The sequence below is a fragment of the Oncorhynchus nerka genome, linkage group LG24 (assembly GCF_034236695.1).
Source record: "Oncorhynchus nerka isolate Pitt River linkage group LG24, Oner_Uvic_2.0, whole genome shotgun sequence".
In the NCBI taxonomy this organism is placed as follows: domain Eukaryota; kingdom Metazoa; phylum Chordata; class Actinopteri; order Salmoniformes; family Salmonidae; genus Oncorhynchus; species Oncorhynchus nerka.
In genome coordinates, this window is record NC_088419.1 from 31,433,041 (window position 1) to 31,448,954 (window position 15,914).

Genomic DNA, 15,914 nt, shown 5'->3' on the forward strand with positions numbered 1-15,914 from the left:
CATTGTTTTCTGGAGGTAAGTAAGCTGTGATTTATATCAAAGTGTTATCTCTATCTTACAACGCCGATTGGGCTGAAGCTGTCTAGTAGTGTGCATCATCTAGCGTTAGTGTGGTTATCTAAGTGTTTACGAAAGGACTATTGAGATACTTAGCTTCATGACATTTGCTAGATGACAACTAAAAGAGATGCTGCATAGCTCGCTTCATTGATTCACTATTAATGACAATCATGTAATGTTAGCTATCTACACTATGTACACTATGCCTTGAATCTATGCTATCGTGCCCAGAAACCTGCTCCTTTTACTCTCTGTTCTGAACGTCCTAGATGGCCAGTTCGTATAGCATTTAGCCGTACCCTTATCCTACTTCTCTGTTCCTCTGGTGATGTAGAGGTTAATCCAGGCCCTGCAGTGCCTAGCTCCACTCCCCAGGTGCTCTCATTTGTTGACTTCTGTAACCGTAAAAGCCTTGGTTTCATGCATGTTAACATTAGAAACCTACTCCTTAAGTTTGTTTTACTCACTGCTTTAGCACACTCTGCCAACCCGGATGTCTTAGTCGTGTCTGAATCCTGGCTTAGGAGAACCACCAAAAACCTTAATCTCCATCGCTAACTATAACATTTTCCGCCAAGATAGAACTGCCAAAGGGGGCGGTGTTGCAATCTACTGCAAAGATAACCTGCAGAGTTCGGTATTACTATCCAAGTCTGTACCCAAACAATTTGAGCAGCTACTCCTAAAAATTCAACTTTCCAGAAACAAGTCTCTCACTGTTGCCGCTTGCTATAGACCTCCCTCTGTCCCCAGCTGTGCCCTCGATACCATATGTGAATTGATTGCCCCCCATTTATCATCTGAGCTCGTGCTACTATGTAACCTAAACTGGGACATGCTTAACACCCCGGCCATCCTACAATCCAAGCTTGATACCCTCAATCTCACACAAATTATCAATGAACCTACCAGGTACAACTCCAAATCCGTTAACACGGGCACCCTCATAGATGTCATCCTAACTAACTCGCCCTCAATCAAGATCTCAGCGATCACTGCCTCATTGCCTGCATCCGTATTGGGTCTCCGACCAAACGACCACCCCTCATCACTGTAAAACGCTCCCTAAAACACTTCTGCGAGCAGGCCTTTCTAATTGACCTGGCCGGGGTATCCTGGAATGACATTGACCTCATCCCGTCAGTAGATGATGCCTGGCTATTCTTTAAGTGCCTTCTTCACCATCTTAAATAAGCATGCCCCGTTCAAAAAATGTAGAACTAGGAATAGATATAGTTATTGGTTCACTCCAGACCTGTTGGCCCTTGACCAGCACAAAAACATCCTGTGGGGTTTTGCATTAGCATCGAATAGCCCCCATGATATGCAACTTTTCAGGGAAGTTAGGAACAAATATACACAGACAGTTAGGAAAGCTAAGGCTAGCTTTTTCAAACAGAAATTTTCATCCTGTAGTACTAACTCAAAAAAGTTCTGAGACACTGTAAAGTCCATGGAGAATAAGAGCACCTCCTCCCAGCTGCCCACTGCTCTGAGGCTAGGAAACACTGTCACCACGATAAATCCACTATAATTGAGAATTTCAATAAGCATTTCTCTACGGCTGGCCATGCTTTCCACCTGGCTACCGCTACTGCCCAGCACCCTCCACAGCAACCTGCCAAAGCCCCCACCATTTCTCCTTTACCCAAATACAGATAGCTGATGTTCTGAAAGAGCTGCAAAATCTGGACCCCTACAAATCAGCCAGGTTAGACAATCTGGACCCTCTCTTTTTAAAATTAAAATTATTATTAATTATTGTTGCAACCCCTATTACTAGCCTGTTCAACCTCTCTTTCGTATCGTCTGAGATTCCCAAAGATTGGAAAGCTGCCGCTGTCATTCCCCTCTTCAAAGGGGGTGACACTCTAGACCCAAAACTGCTACAGACCTATATCTATCCTACCCTGTCTTTCTAAGGTCTTTGAAAGCCAAGTTAACAAACAGATTACCGACCATTTTGAATCCCACCGTACCTTCTCCGCTATGCAATCTGGTTTCAGAGCTGGTCATGGGTGCACCTCAGCCACGCTCAAGGTCCTAAAAGACATCACAACCGCCATCGATAAGAGACATTACTGTGGTTTACCAACTACTTCTCTTATAGAGTTCAGTGTGTCAAATCGGAGGGCCTGTTGTCCGGACCTCTGGCAGTCTCTATGGGGGTGCCACAGGGTTCAATTCTCAGGCCGACTCTCTTCTCTGTATACATCAATGATGTTGCTCTTGCTGCTGGTGATTCTCTGGTACACCTCTACGCAGATGACACCATTCTATATACTTCTGGCCCCTCTTTGGACACTGTGTTAACTAACCTCCAGACAAGCTTCAATGCCATACAACTCTCCTTCCGTGGCCTCCAACTGCTCTTAAACGCAAGTAAAACTAAATGCATGCTATTCAACCGATCACTGCCTGCACCTGCTCGCCCGTCCAGCATCACTACTCTGGAAGGCTCTGACTTAGAATACGTGGACAACTACAAATACCTAGGTGTCTGGTTAGACTGTAAACTCTCCTTCCAGACTCACATTAAGCATCTCCAATCCAAAATTAAATCTAGAATTGGCTTCCTATATCGCAACAAACATCCTTCACTCATGCTGCCAAACATACCCTCGTAAATCTGACCATCCTACCGATCCTCGACTTCGGTGATGTCATCTATAAAATAGCCTCCAACACTCTACTCAACAAACTGGATGCAGTCTATCACAGTGCCATCCGTTTTGTCACCAAAGCCTCATACACTACCCACCATTGCGAAGCCCTCGCTTCATACTCGTTGCCAAACCCACTGGCTACAGGTTATCTACAAGTCTCTGCTAGGTAAAGCTCCGCCTTATCTCAGCTCACTGGTCACCATAGCGGCACCCACTCGTAGCACACGCTCCAGCAGGTATACAGTGCCTTGCGAAAGTATTCGGCCCCCTTGAACTTTGCGACCTTTTGCCACATTTCAGGCTTCAAACATAAAGATATAAAACTGATTTTTTTTTTAAAGAATCAACAACAAGTGGGACACAATCATGAAGTGGAACGACATTTATTGGATATTTCAAACTTTTTTAACAAATCAAAAACTGAAGAATTGGGCGAGCAAAATTATTCAGCCCCTTTACTTTCAGTGCAGCAAACTCTCTCCAGAAGTTCAGTGAGGATCTCTGAATGATCCAATGTTGACCTAAATGACTAATGATGATAAATACAATCCACCTGTGTGTAATCAAGTCTCCGTATAAATGCACCTGCACTGTGATAGTCTCAGAGGTCCGTTAAAAGCGCAGAGCATCATGAAGAACAAGGAACACACCAGGCAGGTCCGAGATACTGTTGTGAAGAAGTTTAAAGCCGGATTTGGATACAAAAAGATTTCCCAAGCTTTAAACATCCCAAGGAGCACTGTGCACGCGATAATATTGAAATGGAAGGAGTATCAGACCACTGAAAATCTACCAAGACCTGGCCGTCCCTCTAAACTTTCAGCTCATACAAGGAGAAGACTGATCAGAGATGCAGCCAAGAGGCCCATGATCACTCTGGATGAACTGCAGAGATCTACAGCTGAGGTGGGAGACTCTGTCCATAGGACAACAATCAGTCGTATATTGCACAAATCTGGCCTTTATGGAAGAGTGGCAAGAAGAAAGCCATTTCTTAAAGATATCCATAAAAAGTGTCGTTTAAAGTTTGCCACAAGCCACCTGGGAGACACACCAAACATGTGGAAGAAGGTGCTCTGGTCAGATGAAACCAAAATTTAACTTTTTGGCAACAATGCAAAACGTTATGTTTGGCGTAAAAGCAACACAGCTCATCACCCTGAACACACCATCCCCACCGTCAAACATGGTGGTGGCAGCATCATGGTTTGGGCCTGCTTTTCTTCAGCAGGGACAGGGAAGATGGTTAAAATTGATGGGAAGATGGATGGAGCCAAATACAGGACCATTCTGGAAGAAAACCAGATGGGAGTCTGCAAAAGACCTGAGACTGGGACGGAGATTTGTCTTCCAACAAGACAATGATCCAAAACATAAAGCAAAATCTACAATGAAATGGTTCAAAAATAAACATATCCAGGTGTTAGAATGGCCAAGTCAAAGTCCAGACCTGAATCCAATCGAGAATCTGTGGAAAGAACTGAAAACTGCTGTTCACAAATGCTCTCCATCCAACCTCACTGAGCTCGAACTGTTTTGCAAGGAGGAATGGGAAAAAAATTCAGTCTCGATGTGCAAAACTGATAGAGACATACCCCAAGCGACTTACAGCTGTAATCGCAGCAAAAGGTGGCGCTACAAAGTATTAACTTAAGGGGGCTGAATCATTTTGCACGCCCAATTTTTCAGTTTTTGATTTGTTAAAAAAGTTTGAAATATCCAATATATGTCGTTCCACTTCATGATTGTGTCCCACTTGTTGTTGATTCTTCACAAAAAAATACAGTTTTATATCTTTATGTTTGAAGCCTGAAATGTGGCAAAAGGTCGCAAAGTTCAAGGGGGCCGAATACTTTCGCAAGGCACTGTATCTCACTGGTCACCCCCAAAGCCAATTCCTCCTTTGGTTGTCTTTCCATCCAGTTCTCTGCTGCCAATGACTGAACAAACTGCAAAAATCTCTGAAGCTGGAGACTCATATGTCCCTCATTAGCTTTAAGCACCAGCTGTCATAGCAGCTCATAGATCACTGCACCTGTACACAGCCCATCTATCTACCTACCTCATCCCCATACAGTATTTATTTATTTATCTTGCTCCTTTGCACCCCAGTATCTCTACTTGTACATTCATCTTCTGCACATCTACCATTCCAGTGTTTAATTGCTATATTGTAATTACTTTGCCACCATGGCCTATTTATTGCCTTAACTCCCTTATCTTACCACATTTGCACTCACTGTATATAGACTTTTTGTTTTCTTTTGTTCTTTTGTTCTACTGTATTATTGACTATGTTTTGTTTTTTGCATGTGTAACTCTGTGTTGTTGTATGTGTCGAATTGCTATGCTTTATCTTGGCCAGGTCGCAGTTGCAAATGAGAACTTGTTCTCAACTAGCCTTCCTGGTTAAATAAAGGTAAAGTAAATGTAAAAAAAAAAATAAAGAGTCAGTTGTTGCTTGCCTTTTGTTTAGATCATTTCAAACGAGGCCGCGAAACTGTGCATCTCCCTTGGTTCATGGCATGGCAGGCACGAGCAAACTCCGATTCCCTGTTCACAGGGATTCCCTCTAGCGTTCCTCTTCTCTCACACTCATTTACTTTGTCACAGGGAACCTCTGAACTCTGTTACTCGTGGGCGTGGTTTTGCACCAAGTTTGGCGTGGAAGAAAAAGGCGAGGTCAGGGATGCATTGTGAGCTGATTTCTTTTCCGTCTGGATGCAATTTGGCTACCAAAAGCGCATACAGTGGGTGACGTCATCAGCACACCTCCCACAAGTCTCCAGTAATGTATGTTTTGGGACCGAGAGGCATCTTTTCATTATAATGTTGGAAGAAATACATGTGATTAATGTGTTTGCTGGCCTAATAAATGCTAGCCAGCTAGCTAATATTTAGAAAAAAAAGTTGTTTTTGTTTGGCCAAAGTTATGCTAACTTCTTTGCAATCCCTTTAGCGTTGCTTGCTAGCTAGTTAGCTACAGTAGTTAGCTACTGCCATCAGTTGTTGTGTTATCATATTTAGCCTATTCCACCGTTTTGTAGAATGCATACTGGCATTTGAATATAGCACAGGAAAAGGGAATCCGGACACAATGGACACATATTTAAGTGTAGATGTATGACTCGTTCGGGATTCCATGATCAGAATACTAAAGCTGCATGAACTGTGAAGTCTAGACACGGCCTGAGCGCAGTCTGACAGTTTTTTTAAAGAAGAGGCAGCTGGGAATTTTTCTCCGGCATTAGATTAGCTGAGATTTGAGGTTCAGCTGTGCCACAGTGGTGTGGCCAGAAGTCTGTCAGGCATCTTTGCCAGGACAGCCCTGGCCAACTCGGAGGAAATGTGGGCGATTCCCTCTGAGACCCTACATTTACTCTATTGGGTATAACTTTACCACTCAGGACTCCACCTTCTACAACTTGAAATGTTTTCCTTGCCCCATGCTTTGTCCTTGCAAACTCATTATCTTGGCTACACTGACACATTCACCGAGGTGAGGTGAAACCCTACCATGTTTTTCCAACAATTGTCCGCAGCCCTCGGGCTAAGCAGCTGGGCTGAGGTACCATACCGCCATACCGCCGCCCTCACCTCTGTCATTATATACCCTCACTCTGCACAGGTGTGCACTCCCTGCTTCTGCTTGGGTAATGCTACACTTGTGAATCACCCTGCTGTGTTACACCACTTGAACTTTCTGGCTGACTGGATGAACTGTGGGGTGGTGTGATCCTTTAATTGTTAATGGCAAATCTCATCTGTGCGTGTACAGGAAAATGTATCTGAAATATAGGCTCAACCCACCCCAGTAAAGCTACACAGGGTGCATGTCCCCACAGAGCAACGCTTGAAATGCTCACATTTTTGTGAAAATGTGAAAACAGACGTTCGTACAGGGCTATGTGAGGCATGGCTTGAGCCCATATAGCCAGGTGTTGTTTACCCAGCATCTTCTGCTGGCATAAGACTACGTCTCTGAAATGTGCACATTTCAGCAGCTCTGAGTGAGGCGGTGACCTCTGCCCCATGTCTTGGCCCGCCCTGTGATAAAATCTCTGATCCTAAACTGGTGTATGGCAAGAGACAGTAGCACAGTGGTTGTGAAACTTGTTACAAGCTCAAAGGGATATCATAGATTGCAGCTGAGACAGCTGACCCGTATCGCTTTCTGGAGGACTTGGGGAGGCATGCTATGGAAGTACAAAGAAAATTATATTTTTTTGCCTATATTGGCGATTCCAGCGTTATGGATGTGACATTTGCATGCAAAATCACAAATTGAATTTCTCACATATCGGACTAACAAAACATAAATTAAAATGTTGATGTATGTGTCTGTAGTACCCCTTGGGGGGAGTGTATACCCCAAAAAACTGGCTCCTAAATATAAGCATGTTGGATAAAAAAAAAAGCTTTATGGGAGACTTAACTTATTAGCAAACTCTTGAGTTTGTAAGTCTTAGGTTAAAACATTCATAGCCATTTTGAAGGAAAAGATTGTCATATCCATTATTACTTTATTACGATCGTTATGGATGTTACGCTCTTTGTTATGGATGTGACAATCTGAAATAGTCTGATTTCGCGATTAAAATCGATTAGTTGTCATCTGGAATGTTTAAAAAATGTCAGCAGAAGGCCGAGTACTTTAGGGTAACATTATTATAGGTAGCCAGAATAGTATACTACATAGCATAAGGCCAGGAAGGCAATGTACCCTAATGGGTGAAAACATATTTTATCTTCACATGCATCGAAATTGACCTCGGACAGTTGAATGTAGACACACATTTTAGATTAAAAAAAACAAAAATGTATTATGCATTTTCTTAAATATTCCAATAAAACATGCAAATGAGGCAATATACTGTACAAGTGCTTACACAGCCAATACACTTTTAGGGACAATGGATGAAGTCAGCATATTTTGGGTGTGTTTAATTTAGAATAACACAATCAAGGAATATTCACAGATTGTGGATAAACACCTTTCTATCAAAAAAAATCTATCACTAAGTTACTGCCATGTGTGAGAAATGCATTTAGTCATATACTGTGTTCTCTAAGAAAATCTTACCTAGAACACAGACTTTTCATGATATCAACAATTTGCTTCTTTGGAAGTCTGAAGAGTATTTCTCAGAAGCACACAGTGTGGTGCCTGTGCACATACATCTGAAGCCAAGAATACGATGCATCCGTATCCACCTAATCCACAACCGCTATGGATGTGACTATATCATAATGCTGAAAAAGGATACTGACAATGAAAAGATGCCAATTATAAACCATATAAAACCTTGATGGAAGTTGGTTTTACAGAGTAAGTTTCAAGATGATCTGATGAAATGTGCATGTTTTACAACAACTTTTCATTTTCCTAAAAGACTGTAGAACTCTCCAATAAAACTCAGGACAGTTCAATGTAGTATTATGATGTCAACTTCATAACAAACACTGGGGGACAGCTGCAAGTGGGGGAAAAAATCAAATAAATAGAAGCTCTGTGAGTCCTTTCCAAAAGCCATGAAATATGATTGACTGAAAAGCCTTATTTGAGACTTGGCATCCTACTCTGTAATGACCAAAATTCATCAAATAAATGTCTTACTAAAACTGGTGGACTAAAGCATACACTCAAACAAATAATTAATGTGGTGTCATTTGGAAATGAACAACTATTTTTGCATTCTCAAGTTGACTTTCCCACAGAATTGACCATATGCAATTTTATATTTCTTACACAACATTGTCTCTTTGTTTTTTTTCCCCCCATAAAAATGACTAATAGACATATATTACGTGCATGATATTACCGTATCTCTAGAATTTTCATTAGCATTGAACAGCTGTTGTGGTTTGATTAAGTTATATAGCACCTGTGCTCAGAAGGCCTGAGGTCGAAATGCATTTATGAACCATATGTCTGTGGTGTTTCTCATGCTCTTCACTGAATGTTTTAGACCTCTACACATGCATAGCAAGGTAACATGTTAACAGATGCAACTTCTAGACTGCACTGACCACTGTGATTATTCTTATTATTTGACCCTGCTGGTCATCTGTGAACGTTTGAACATCTTGGCCATGTACTGTTATAATCTCCACCCGGCACAGCCAGAAGAGGACTGGCCACCCCTCAGAGCTTGGTTCCTCTCTAGGTTTCTTCCTAGGTTCCTGCCTTTCTAGGGAGTTTTTGCCTAGCCACCGTGCTTCTACACCTGCAGTGCTTGCTGTTTGTTTGGGGTTTTAGGTTGGGTTTCTGTACAGCACTGTGTGACATCAGTTGATGTACGAAGGGCTTTATAAATAGATTTGATTGAAATTTGATTGATCACAATCATTACGTCCTGGAAGGAAAGCTGATGCTCCCGAGGGAGAGGGTCTAGATTTCAACTACCATCTGCTTTTTACCCTGTGTTGTAAATCAATATAAGTGGCTGTGCGTTTACTACCAGTGAAATGCGATAGTGTGCCACCCCTTTGATTTTTATTAACAGACACCTCTTTAAATATTTGCATTTTAAGTGTGAGGTTTCTATCAAGCCAATGAAAGCCTTTTTAATTATGGCAATTTTTCTGTGATTTGGCTCAGAAAATCTCTGGCCCTTGCTAACTAGGAGTTTTTTCCTTAACAGGAAAAAATGATTTGGCCTAGAGCAGGAAAAAACCCTAGCCCTACTTATAATCAATGCATGCTGTGTAAGCCAGGGATGTTGTATTGTTCAGATATTGTGTTGTTTAACCGACCCCATCTTCTCAATTTTTGTACCGTCACAGGGCTCTCTAAAGGAGTTGAAACACTGAGGTAGCGGAGGCAGGTGTTGCAGAAAGAGCCTCACCCCCTTCTCCCCCCAAACCTGAACCCTCTGCCGCAGCAGCGGTAGCCATGGCACCCCGGAAGCGTGGTGGTGGCGGTGGCGTCGGAATCTCCTTCATCTTCTGCTGCTTCCAGAGTGGCAGCGACCACCCAGAGATCACCTACCAGCTACGCGAGGACTTCGCTCTGCAGACCATGGAGCCTTCACTGCCCATGCCAGGCTATGATGAGCTGGACGGCATGTTCTCCGAGTTGGTGGTACGTAGCGACCGGAGTTACCATTTTGGTATTATTGTCAGGATTGTCATGATTTATCTTCTGAACATGGGCCACAGTTGAAAATGAGCTATGTTGCTAGCTTGGGTTTAATACTCGGGGTCGCTATTCACAATTTCCCCACTGGGGGGGATACACGGGGGAGTTCTCATAATCCACAAGCAAAGAAAAGCCGACATTTACATGTTGCTTATGAGTGCGTTTCACACTACTTTTGGATTATAATTGGATTGTAAAGGTTTCAATATCCTGCTTAATATAATGTTTTTGTAATCGTCGCCAATCAACTGCATTAAACTTGAATCACTTCAACTACAACCAGTAAAATGCTCTTTGGCTAGCTTTGCTAGAAGCCCATGTCGGTGAGTGTTAGCATTCTAGCTAACAACTGCTGCATCTGAAATAGGTATTTGGCAACGATCACAACAAAATATAATCTTAGCGACTGTTCAAGCAATAACCAAAACATAACCATATGGGAACCCCCAAAATTGTTTTGTTTAGAAGTAATAGCCTAGATTTACGTAGTTATGTTGAATGGGCAAAGATGGCCAATGGCAGTTAACTTCCCCCAAGGTGGGTGTGGTTTAGGACACTACTTCTTCATGATGTGAATAGCGATTCGGGGCTTAGCCTACTTTCGTTGTGCAATCATTTTCCTCTCGTCTCAGTTTAGCTGCCTTTTCTCATCCTTTCAGTCTGTTCTCACTTCTTAATCTGCCATCTACTGCCTATGTGATCCTCTGACATGGTTGCCACACTTATGCAGGCCGCCACCAGATTGTTTTGCACATCAATAGACCCCTATTGAGAGGCCCTGTGTCTCGGCCTCCTCCTTCTGCTAATTGCTTGTTTTTGTCTGGCCTGCCCTCCCTCTCTCCAGCCTGGATTGAATAAGTGGAGTGTGACGACAAAGGGGGCTTCCAGTCGCTATGTTTTCACTGAGGGGATAGACACAAGCCATCCACTTGCCCGATAAACCCTAATTTGTCTGGGTCGGAGGTAATTTAGTGAAAAAGCTTTAAAAGATCAGGGCTGGCAGGGAGATTGGCGGCCACCTATAAAATGCCATTACCTTATTTAACAGATTTATATTCTGCTCAACTGTAGACATGAAGGGGATTGTTTGCTCTTGTATAAAGAGGGCAACCAAGTTGGTTGTCCCTGTAGACTTGAATATCTTCTATCTCGGGTGTCCTTTCCCTTGTGACCAGTGACAATCTCGTGACCACTACCCTGGCATTGGTCATGGGGCTAGAAGGTATGAAGGAAACTGTTTGAGACTATTCCAGCAGCATTTAGTCTCCCGTCTCGGGATCAGCCAGGCCCAATCCTGTTTAGCTTTAGAGGCAAGCCAACAGAACTGTAGGGTGGTATTTACATGGTTTAGTATGTCGACTCTAAATAAAACGAATGATGATTGTCCCCTTCATAAAATCTATAGTATTAATGTATAACAATGCAGCAGTCATTATCCTTGTAGAACCTGAATTGATTCTTTGAGTCAAATAGATAGATTGTAGATGGTGAGGCACTCTATTCTCTTGTCATAATTTAATTCAGTCTGCATGCCACGGCCACAGTAACAATTCTGTCCTTTGTCATTTGGGTTGTTCCACGAAGAGTCTCTTAAGTAGTGTAACTTTGTAAAAAAATATATATATATATATAATCTTATAATTTTAACATTCTGTCATAAAGAGCACATCAATTGAATAAAAAAACATGTTTTCCCATTTCAAGAGAATAAATAAAAATGACTAGTCAAATCAAATCAAATTTTATTTTTCACATACACATGGTTAGCAGATGTTAATGCGAGTGTAGCAAAATGCTTTTGGGTGTAGCAAAATGCTCTTGGGTGTAGCAAAATGCTTTTGGGTGTAGCAAAATGCTTGTAGTAAGTGCCAAATTAAGTAACAGGTTTGACTGTAATAGTGACAGGAGGAATTTTGTTGTGTGCAACAGGGAGAGGCAATTAAATGCAATTCTTAACAAAACATTTTTTTTAAACATTTCTTTCCATGGGTAACAGGGTTGATTTGTTAAGCCCAACCCGCTCAGTTTTCCACCAGAAAATGGTCAAAAAGAATAGAATCATCTCACCTGCTTTTATACTGATTTAACTATTTAAATGTTTGTTTCTTTAAAAAATATACATTTAAAGAGGAATAGTTTCACCATAATAAAACGAGAGTTCAGTTCATGTAACACGGTTGACGTTAAAATGAGGGACAGTTTTTACTTTTATTTATTTTTTATTTATGAATCACTAATCACATGAAATAAATAACCTCCAGAAATGACTTTGTTAAAGCAACAATATTACTAGTGCTTTACAATGATGGTGAAAACTTGGAGGAGGTTATGGGTTAAGTAGGTCAACAAGCCTGTTTAGAAATGTTGTACGTGGTCTATCTTAAAGGGCTTTTAAAATTCAATATTTGTGCACTACTTTCTACTTAAAATATCAAAGCGATGCAAAAGGCCTCATTTCGCAGAATGACCCGCTTGAGTCGCTAAGTTGAACCACAGGGCATATGAATTGAGTAGCCATCGGCCTTATAACTAGCGTAGAGCCTGTGCTAATATGGTTGGGAAAACTCAAATGAACATGTATTTTACTGCACTTTCACTGCGTCTTTTTAATATTTTGTGTCAGTAGGCAGATGCTGAATAAATGCGGGGATTCTCCCAGAGGCTAAAGTGTTCCTTGGTGGAGGCTCTGAGACGCTTTTCTGAATGACAGGTCTGGCGACTTCACTGAGCAGCTCACAGAGCATGGAGACATTGCCAGGTCCCATTTTTAGATTGGGTCAGAACATCTTTAGACCTCAAATGGCAAGCTGCGTGCTGTTGTCTCTAGCCATGAATGTCACATGGACGCATCTTGTAATGTATCGTTGTAATCTGTATTTTCTTTTACAATGTCCAAAATGTAGCATCCCATGCTATTGCTACCTTAAGTGTCATCCTGTGTATTGGTGCGCAACAGGTGCTGTTTTGTGGAGAGAAAATACATTTAACATAGTAGTACTGATCATTAGGCTTTGCCTTTATAGACCCAAATAGACTTCCCCGGGGAATGAAAGAGAGTAACCTAATTGTTCTTCTGAACTACAGCTTTACCTCAAAAGGAATACCATATTAGGGAAATACTGGAAGATCCATAAACTGTATGCTTAATGTTAAACTCAGATTAATTTGGGATTTAAAAGGCCAACCAACTAGACCCGTGTCTTTTCTTGGTCTTATAAATGGAATCAAACAAACGGTCATATTAAAATATATTTAGACCTTGATTCAAGGAAACCTACCTCGGCAATGTTTATGCAGTTCCTTTGTTTATGCAACGAGCTACTGCCAGGCAGCAAAATCTTATTCTGAAACTGGAAGCATCGTACGAAGAGCCTTCTTTGTCCGTACTCAACACAAAACCACACAGATTTTATTTGACTACAGGAGAAATGGGTTTGTTTATATGCTACCACAGAAATCAAAACGCATCCGGACAGAATTCAATTGGACATGTAGCAATGCACAGACATAAGCAGTGACATAAGTAAAAGTGTGAGTCTTTGTTGCTATATTTTTCTTCAAATGTCTATTGCTGTACGTCTAGGAGTGAAATTGATCATTTTTCAGGCATTGTTTTTGGCTTGTCTGTATCTTGTTATCTCTAGCACTATATGGTAGTTGATTCAGAACAGTCCCCTTCCTGATGGCCCTAGGAGGATAGGCTACTGGAGCTAGGTAGGAGAGGCCTATCTGGTGAGGTCATCTAAAGAGGCCTTCAGCCTCACACTACTCATCAACTTGTAGCTTGGCTATTCCCTGCCTTATGACAGTTAACTTAAGCTCTATTGGCTCTGGTTTCCCTCAACATGCTATCTTTCATAGCATTCATTTATACACAACATGGGAACTCTGGCCCTGTACACATAGTCTGCATAAAGCCCACTAAGGCCATTGCCAGACATCTGTCATGGCAGGCACCTTTTGAATGCCCCCCCAGCAGTATTCCCAAGGAAGTAAACCCTAGAATTTCTCCCTACGATAATAAATAACATGTTTAATGACCATGACACATCGCAATGAAGATCAGATGACTCTGATGAATGTGTTATGTTGCTAGTGTTAACACACCTAAACTATAGATCTTAATATGTAAGGCTATAATCCTCTATCATTTTAATCTTATCAATGGATTTGTTTGAAATTAAATGTAATTTAACACTTTCCTTTTTACTGTGGTAAGGACATTTGTGCCTGTCGTATAAGTCATCATAAGTCTAAGTGTAGAAGCAAATCCTTGTCTAGGGTTAGCGACTATTATACAATATGACAATATATATGAGGCTCAGTTGACCAAGTCCTGTCTTTGATCAGCGGCATGTTGACGGGAGTGCTGTCAGGTGAGCTTGAAATAGAGGTTGGTTAATGGAGCCTTGGGTTCCTGTCTGACATTTTCGTTTTTGTTTACACAGCTAAAGCTCTGAAATGGAGATGGCCTTTGGGAAGCATTACACTAGCTTGTTATCGTTATTCTAGTACTTCAGATGAACCGGCCTGGCTGGTCGGCTTTGCATATGAATGTCATGCAAAGCCGACCAGAGCCGAAAATGACATAATTCTAGTTTAAAACAAGTATAACCTGTTACTGTGACTGCCTCCACAGGGTAACACAGGCAAATAATACTAAATTACTTTGTAATGTAATCGTCCTACATTTTAGAATGCAAACACTGTTTTAAGCATTGCACAACTATTTGCAATGCATTGGCCACCTCCTAACAAGAAATAGATGTCCCACCTCCAACAGCTGAAGTCGGAAGTTTACATACACTTAGGTTGGAGTCATTAAAGCTTGTTTTTCAACCACTCCACACATTTCTTGTTAACAATTTTTTTTTTTTGACCTCCACAAGTCTGGTTCATCCTTGGGAGGAATTTCCAAACGGCTGAAGGTACCATGTTCATCTGTACAAACAATAGTGCGCAAGTATGAACACCATGGGACCACGCAGCTGTCATACCGCTCAGGAAGGAGACGCGTTCTGTCTCCTGAAGATGAATGTACTTTGGTGCGAAAAGTGCAAATCAATCCCAGAACAACAGCAAAGGACCTTGTGAAGATGCTGGAAGAAACAGGTACAAAATTATCTATATCCACAGTAAAACAAGTCCTATATCGACATAACCTGAAAGGCCACTCAGCAAGGAAGCAGCCACTGCTACAAACCCGCCATATAAAAGCCAGACTACGGTTTGCAACTTCACATGGGGACAAAAATCTTACTTTTTTGAGAAATGTCCTCTGGTTCGATGAAACAAAAATAGAACTGTTTGGCCGTAAGGACCATCATTATGTTTGGAGGAAAAAGGAGGAGGCTTGCAAGCCGAAGAACACCATCCCAACTGTGAAGCCCGGGGGTGGCAGCATCATGTTGTGGGGGTGCTTTGCTGCAGGAGGGACTGGTGCACTTCACAAAATAGATGGCATCATGAAGTAGGAAATGTATGTGGATATATTGAAGCAACATTTCAAGACATCAGTCAGGAAGTTCAAACTTGGTCACAAATGGGTCTTCCAAGTGGACAATGACACCAAGCATACTTCCAAAGTTGTGACAAAATGGCTTAAGGACAACAAAGTCAAGGTACTGGAGTGGCCATCACAAAGCCCTGACCTCAATCCTATAGAAAATTTGTGGGCAGAACTGAAAAAGCATGTGCGAGCAAGGAGGCCTACAAACCTGACTCAGTTACACCAGCTCTGTCAGGAGGAATGGGCCAAAATTCACCCAACTTATTGTGGGAAGCTTGTGGAAGGCTACCCGAAATGTTTGACCCAAGGTAAACAATTTAAAGGCATTGCTACCAAATACTAATTGAGTGTATGTAAACTTCTGACCCACTGGGAATGTGATGAAAGAAATACAAGCTGAAATCAATAATTCTCTCTACTATTATTCTGACATTCTTAAAATAAAGTGGTGATCCTAACTGACCTAGAACAGGGAATTTTTACTAAGAATAAATGTCAGGAATTGTGAAAAACTGAGTTCAAATGTTTTTGTCTAAGG

At 41.6% G+C, this 15,914-nt stretch overlaps 1 protein-coding gene across 1 annotated transcript in view; it reads left to right on the forward strand.

The window, feature by feature from the left end:
• The window catches only part of LOC115107854 (disheveled-associated activator of morphogenesis 1-like), a 119,821-nt gene that overhangs the window by 48,876 nt on the left and 55,031 nt on the right, over nt 1-15,914 (forward strand). The window contains 1 exon segment of the mRNA XM_029631543.2: nt 9,513-9,810. Within this exon segment, the coding sequence (XP_029487403.2) occupies nt 9,622-9,810 (189 nt within the window). The 5' untranslated portion in view covers nt 9,513-9,621.